A 7,435-nucleotide genomic window follows, 5' to 3' on the forward strand; every position below is an offset into this window, starting at 1 on the left:
ATGTTGGGGGGGAGACACAGCCATGTTGCGGGGAGGAACAGCCGCCATGTTGGGGGGGAGACAGCGCCATGTTGGGGGGCGAGGGCCGCCCGTCGCACCGCCCGAGGGGGGGGAACCGAGTGCCGCCATCTTAACGCGGCCACCACGTTGAGGGCGGTAGAACCCGCCACTCGGCCCCAGGGTTGAGCTGTGAGGGGAGAACCCGCCCGCAAACAGCTGCGTTAGCGCCGTCCCCTCAGCGCGGGACACGGACTCTGTACAAACGCACCGCAACCCGCAGCGCCGCCCGGCGGCGCGACCGCAGCGCCGCCACTGCCGAGTCACCGCCGGGCGGCTCCGGGGCGGGGCGGCGGGGCGGGACCGGGCGGGGCCTGCGCCGATCGGGACCAGTCGGCGGCTCCTGCATCCCGGCTGCGGAGCATCCTCCGGGCGGGGGCCGTACCGCGGCGCCTCCGCACCGGGTGCCGCATTCCGCCTCAGCGCGGACCATGGCGGAGATCACCAGCGTCCACCCCGGCTTCGGTGAGTGGGGCTTGGCCGCGCGGAGAGCCCCGTTCCGCCGCCCTTTCCTCCGCTTCCCAACCCCTCCCCATCCCCATTTCGGCGGTACCGGAGCAGGCCGCGGGTGGATGCGGAGGGCGGCGTTGGAGGCCCGGCCGCGGTACCGAGCGCCCCCTTGACGCGCTGCCTGCGCCGCGCCCGGCCCGCCCTTTGTTCGCGCCTCCCCGGGGGCCGCGGGGCTGCGGCGCCGCCACCGAAGGCCGAGCGGGGCGGGGCGGGCCGTTACCACAGCCACCCCCCCCCCCTTTCCTCGGCGGGGCCGCGGCGGGCCCGAGGGGTTGGGGGGGAACGACGGGGCGTCATCCGTCGATTGGCGCCTGTCCGTTGGGTCCCCGCGGCTCTTAAGAACCTGATCGCTGCTCCTTCCGTCCTCCGGCACCGACCGACCTTCTGTCGGGGCCGGGGCCTATCGCTAACGCGTGGTTACCGCGTTAACTTTACGTTCTCAAGCTCTTAGTAACACTGATCCATCCTGCATCGCATCCCATACATACGATGTCTGCATTCCACTTGCGCGTTCCGTGTCGTTTCTGGGCTGCCATCGCTGGCCGGCAGTGGCCATCAGGGTGTAATCAGCAAATGTTGGTATTAAAAAGAAGTTTTCAGCGCTATCTCATTAACCAAAACCATAATTCCATAGCCTGGAAATCGATTTGGGTCTCAGATCTTTGCATCGCGTCAGAGCAAAGATACCTGGTACAGATGGTGCATTTTTTTTGTAAAGAATGGGGTTTTATTGGAGAGAAGAGACAAAATGGGCTGTTTGAAACGGGCATCCAAAGCACTTCTCTGTTCATGAACTCACAGAACCTCATCTCCGGGAGTCTGGGAGGCGGCTCATAGCCGTGAGGAACTACAGAAAGAGAATTCATGGATGTATGGAAGGATTACGTAAAGTGGGAGTCTCCAGGCAGGAGAGGAGAGGTGCGGCGGGCAGAGCAGGGCTGGGCCTTCCATGCTCTTTCTTTTATGGAGAAAGAAGCATCCAGCAAAACAAGGTGGGGAGGGCTCGAAATAAAAGCTGTTGGTTTTTTGCCGCTATGCTCAATGAAGCTGGGAGACTCTTTGCCACCAGAAGCTGCAAGAGCCAACTGAAGAGCTGGGGGATTTAGAGGGGGGAGAAAAGGCTTGTTTGGTGCTTTCTGATGTGACTGCTGAAATTGTTTATTGGGAAATAAAGGTACAAGAGCTGATTCTCTGAACACACAATGGGAACAAAACACAAGAAAACATGAGGTCAGAATAAGAAAAGAGTTTGGGCTTTTGTCCTTTCCTGCATGTGCTCAGAAGCTCTTAAGATCTGCATGTGGCTGAATTGCACTGCGTTCAGACTGGCTCTTAAAGACCACTTGGGTCATTTCAAAGAGGGAATGTGAAATAATGAAGCAGAGATGTGTGTTAGTGTTTGTTAGTGCTGTGGGCCCAAAGATGTGCGTCTGTGAAGGCAGTGACCACCTGAAAGACATCCTGGTGCAGGAAGGGAAGGCTCCCGTTCAACCCAAAGGGATTCCTGTGAGAAGGAGATTCCTTGTTATGGGAAAATCAGATTTCCCTGAGCCTATGAGATACTCAGATCAGAGCCTGCCAGTCTTCTCCTCTTGCCTCGCAGCTTTAATGAATGACAACATAGGAAGGGCAGAGAAAGTGCCAAATTCGGGTGTTGTCTGTAATTGAAGCATGAATTCAGAAGATGATTTTCTGTTGTTTGCGATGATGAATTTTTGCCTTTCCGCGCTCCTATGGAAGCGAGCAGTGTGTGCAGCTTGTGAGGAAAAAGATGGGGCAGAGGGGATTTAGTTTGCTTTGAAAAGAGAGGAAAAAAAAAAGGGAAAAATGTTTAGTAAAGCAATAATACAATTATAACAAGACCAATACCTTAATGGACTTCAAAATACCTTTGCTTTCAGTGACAAGTAACATTCCAGTGTTAAGATGTTTAGGCTATAGAGAAAACGCTGCAGAAACAGCTGCTTGTTTACTTCTGAAATAAACTGAATTTCACGCTCCTCCTCACTGCTTCTCACCTCTGAGGGGCCGCAGAAACGTGTTGCAGAAGGCGACTGTCCACCAGCAAATAGGGAGGTTGTGAGAATCGGGAAGAATTTCAAAGCCTGAGTGTAGGGAAAGAGCTTCAGGAGGAGCAGCTCTGCGAGCGTTCTGTTCCGCAGGAGGAGAGCTGGGGCTGAGGATCCCTTCCTCCTCTGTTGTGATACGACCGCAGCGTGAACGTCTCATGGCACAAGAGGAAGATCTCTCCCTTTTCCTTCTTTTAAGGCTGAGCAGAGCCAGCTCCTTCAAGCTGGCCTCATATTCCATCTGCTCTCCGTTCTCCACCCTCCATCTGCTCCAGCTCTTTAATTATCTTGGTGGCCCTTGACTAAATTGCTTGAATATGTCAATATAATGTACTGGGGAGCTCGAAACTACTGGTTTCATTGGGTGTTTGATAATACATCTCCAAAGCAAGGGTTATAAATAGAAAATAACGAGCTTGGTCGCTAAAAATGAGTGCTGTGCCTTTTTGTTCTGGCCTGACACAGCTGAAGAACCCGACTGATATAAACTCCAGAAAATATCAAACAATCTCTCAATACAAAAAGAGGACATTCTGCCCATTGCTTTCGAACATCAGATTTTCACATGAGAGTCTTGGTAACTGTGGGGTGACAGCATTTTGTCAGCAGCTGCTCATCGAAATCTGGATGAACATAAATAGTAATGCTGGGGTGACCAAGCAGAGAATGCAACACAGGGGAGCAGTCAAAGAGAACAACGTCAGCTTCTGGGGGAGACACAGAGTGGGCTGTGTGTGCATGACAGGGCAGCTGGGGAAACAGAGCAGTGAGTGGAGGAGAACGAATCTCCGCGTGATTCAGGTTGCTGTTGTGTCCCTTGTGCATGTGGGACAGGGCCACGTTCATCACCCTCCCCAAAAAAATAACTGTAATGTAGCCAGGGTTCAAGCTGTTCATAAGGGACGACTCCCAGTCCCGTGTTGTGGCCATAGAAATACAAGTTCTGAGATACAAGTTAACTTTTTATTCTAAGGAAACCTTGATACCAGGCTTATTGCACAGCATTCTGTAGGGTCCCTGCCAGGCGTGCTCGCTGCAGGCACTCACAGAGGTTCCAGCTCTTTCTTGACTGCCTTTCTCCCCTGCAGATGTCTCTCCAGTCGTGGCAGGCCTCATTGGTGCTACTGTCCTGGTGGTTTCTGTCTCAGTAACAGTTTTTGTGTGGACATGCTGTCACCAGCAAGCAGAAAAAAAGCACAAAACCCCACCGTATAAATTCATTCACATGTTGAAAGGCATCAGCATCTATCCGGAGACCTTGAGTAACAAGAAGAAAATCAACCGAATCCGGAGAGACAAGAATGGCGCTCCTAAGGAGACTGGGAGGGGAAACCTTTTGGTGAATGCTGCTGAATCTGGCTTGGTAGGCTCTGATAAGGCTCCAGATGGGCCAAACGCAGCTCCCCACATTGATCAGCTTCCGATCAAAGTAGATTATGGAGATGAACTAAGCCCAGATCAAAGCCTCACTCCAGGAGGAAGTAAAACCTCCTCGCCATCTTCTCCAGGAGAGGACGTCCTGTTGGGTGAGCTGACTTTCTCAGTGGACTACAACTTCCCCAAAAAAGCACTGGTGGTCACCATTCAGGAGGCCCACGGGCTGCCCGTGATGGATGAGCACACTCAGAGCTCTGACCCGTACATCAAGATGACCATTCTTCCCGACAAGAGGCATCGCGTGAAGACTCGCGTGCTTCGCAAGACGTTGGATCCAGTCTTTGACGAAACCTTCACCTTCTATGGGATCCCCTACAGCCAGCTCCAGGATTTGGTGCTTCACTTCCTGGTGTTGAGTTTCGATCGCTTTTCTCGAGATGATGTGATTGGAGAAGTCATGGTGCCCCTTGCAGGAGTCGATCCGAGCACCGGGAAGGTTCAGCTGACCAGGGAGATTCTCAAAAGGAACATACAGGTAAATGAATTCATCTCGTGTCGTGCAGGTTTCCTTGCATTGCACTTGATCCCAGTTCTTCCGGATCGGGAGCCGTGCTGAGCAGGAATGCTGCAATATTCTCAGTTATGAAACCCATTTTTTTCCACAGCTGCGTTATTGTAGTAATATCTGACCGTGCTCTTTTAGTTCTGTAGTTCTCTGCTGTGTGGTCATAGAGTTTTGGTAACACAGTCACTGCAGAGGCATAGAAATGAGGAATGATTTAACCAATTATGCCCAAAAAAAGGCAAAGTCCCACTCCCATTAAAAGAGCAGAGTGACAAAGGGACATTCATCCCTGTCCGAGCTGTTCAAGGGGAATAGCAGGAGATACAGTTACTCTGAAATACCTTTTATACCACTTCTGAGGAACAACATATCCTGCTCTGCAGAGGCAAATCTCTCTTAGAGAAGGATTCATCTGACAGATCTGGACACCTCCATTTGTAATTATCTAATCTGTAAGTGTAGGCTGTAAGCCAGCGAAAACAGATCAGCATCAGCAGCAGAGGCTGCCACAAAACATGGGGAGAGGTCTGGAACAGCTGACATCAATCCCACCCCAGCGACCGTCTCCTTTTCCCACTGAAATGTATCTGCCGTGGTTTTGCCCAGTGTAGACGTCTGAAACCTAAGTGAAGTGAATCCTGCTCTCATTTCTCATTGCTGTACGCTGGAAAGATGGGCAGCCCACAGAAAAGATGGAATCTCACCTTGATGGGCTGCTTTACGTTCAGTTCAGTGGCTGCGTTTTTTAAAGTGTTCTTTTCAATGCTTTGACTGCATGTCCTGTAGGTTTTACAAGTAATGGATTAAAAATTGAGCAAAGTGGTCCCGCTAAAAAATAGGTATAATCAAGGATGCAAATTATTTAGCATGCAACAGTAATTAAAAGTAGATTTAGTAGCTTGCTTGGTGCCAGCTGCGCACACGATTTTCTCCAATTAATTTAAGCAATAGCATTCAAAAACCAGATTTCACATTTATTGTGGTGATGTTTCTGTTGGAAACAAAGCAAATCCTCCATTTGTGACCTCCTTCCCCATCTGCACCGTGGGGCTGAAAGGAGCAGATGCTGACAGAGGGGGCAGGGCAGGGTGCTGTGGCTGGGCTTTGCAGTGCTGTCACTGCTGTGCTCCTGACGCCGCACGATCTCATGCCCACTGCTAATACCATTTCCTTTGATAGCAAATAAACTTCATCTAAATTAGTGCCATCTCACTGAAAGTTAATGAATACCGACTGGAAACCAGAGCTATTGATCTTAATAGTGTTACTCTTTGGAAGGATGTACAACAAGTTTAATAGAATAGTTTCTTTTTCGTCTTCATCCTTTTCCAGTGCAGACTTGACTGATGGTGGAGCTTCCAAACTGTGCCCTAGGAGCTCGAGGTGCTCACCAGTGTAAGCTCCAAAAGAGATCAGTGAGCTTAGAGTTCCTAGAAACCACAGCATCTCCAGAGGAGACCTCAGAGGAACCCTGGGGCACTGATTTCTGTGAGCAGGGCCCCAGGTTTGCTCCCAGAGAAGCTGAAGGCTGTGGTGATGCTTACTTTGCTCAGCAGGCACGGGATGTAGAGCAGAGGATGATTTACCTTCAGCAACTCGCTCTCCTTCTGGAGACCTCACGTGGCTAAGGCTAAACACGTATTTAGAATGAAACACAGACAATTTCCCAACTCCTTGGTCCTTTTTCCCAACTCCTTTTCCTTTAGGAAAATACCGGTGACCCCCAACATTTGCCTGTGTTTGTCAGTTGTCCTAAGAAATGATTGCTGTTTCTTGTTCACAGAAATGCATTAGCAGAGGAGAGCTGCAGGTCTCACTATCTTACCAACCTGTGGCGCAGAGAATGACTGTTGTGGTGCTGAAAGCCAGACATTTGCCAAAGATGGATATCACTGGCCTCTCAGGTAGAAGCTATTTTCTCCAACCCTGAACCTGTCTGTACTCTGCCACATAAAGCCACCAGGAGGGCAGTTCATAGCTTTGCTGAAGTGCAGGACACCTCAACAACCCACACTGTTGTGTCCATCTGAAAGAACGTGTAGTGTAGTAAAACGCAGGCTGGGTGTGCACCCTATGCCACATGTATTAATCTAAACCTGATGCTGGCATAAAGAGTAAATTGGTTTGAGGCTGGTGGAAGAATGAAGGCTTAATTTTCATCTTTCATCGGTTTCAATACCTTTCACTGCAACCATTCCCCATCTTAAAACCGTTCTGACACTTTGTGGGACCGTTCCCTGAAATAGGTAAAATATTTCTTTTTACAAATGACAGCAAACAAAGTGAAAGCTTTGACAAGTTGGCCCCTGACCTCACCAGAAAGCTCCCCATGTGGTACTGCTAGGAGTAGTTGCTGCAGTTGGTGTGCCACCATACCAGCCTTCCCCAGTTTCCCCACACAGTGTTGAAGCTTGTTAAGAACTCCAGCTGCTGATGTCAGCTGGTTGCTCTGCAGTGGGAGAATCCTCTGGGAGCTGAAGTGTGAACCTAAATGTGCACAGTTCAGTTCTGCCTGGATCAGCAAGCTGAACCCCTTCCCAGAACCACAGAATCACAGCACGGCCTGGATTGGAAGGGACCTCAAGGGTCCCAAAGCTGCGACCCCACAGCGCCTGCAAAGCCACCGACCTGCCCACGTCTCACAGCAGCCCAGGCTGCCCAGGGCCCCATCCAGCCTGGCCTCCAAGCCCTGCTGTGTGCAGGGTCACCAACCAGCACTGCAGGCTGCCCAGAGAACCCACAGGGTGCCATAGGGATCCATAGGGTGCCATAGGGATCCATAGGGTGCCATAGGGACCCATAGAATCATTGACTCATAGAATGGCCTGGGTTGCAAAGGCCCACAACGGCCATCAGC

The 7,435-nt window shown here is 51.0% G+C and overlaps 1 protein-coding gene across 2 annotated transcripts in view; it reads left to right on the top strand.

Moving 5' to 3' along the window:
- Window positions 1-389: 389 nt before the first annotated feature.
- The window catches only part of SYT11 (synaptotagmin 11), a 10,473-nt gene continuing 3,427 nt past the window's right edge, over window positions 390-7,435 (top strand). Inside the window, exons 1-3 of one of the 2 annotated variants that reach the window (XM_042894825.1) lie at window positions 390-522; window positions 3,725-4,548; window positions 6,362-6,485. In XM_042894825.1, the coding sequence (XP_042750759.1) occupies window positions 489-522; window positions 3,725-4,548; window positions 6,362-6,485 (982 nt within the window). In that variant the 5' untranslated portion in view covers window positions 390-488. The remainder of the gene's footprint in view (window positions 523-3,724; window positions 4,549-6,361; window positions 6,486-7,435) is intronic. The other variant, XM_042894826.1, reaches the window with a different exon arrangement.

This window comes from Lagopus leucura, unplaced genomic scaffold (genome assembly GCF_019238085.1).
Source record: "Lagopus leucura isolate 7727_CA_CO unplaced genomic scaffold, USGS_WTPT01 205-1_obj-0_obj, whole genome shotgun sequence".
NCBI classification, from domain to species: domain Eukaryota; kingdom Metazoa; phylum Chordata; class Aves; order Galliformes; family Phasianidae; genus Lagopus; species Lagopus leucura.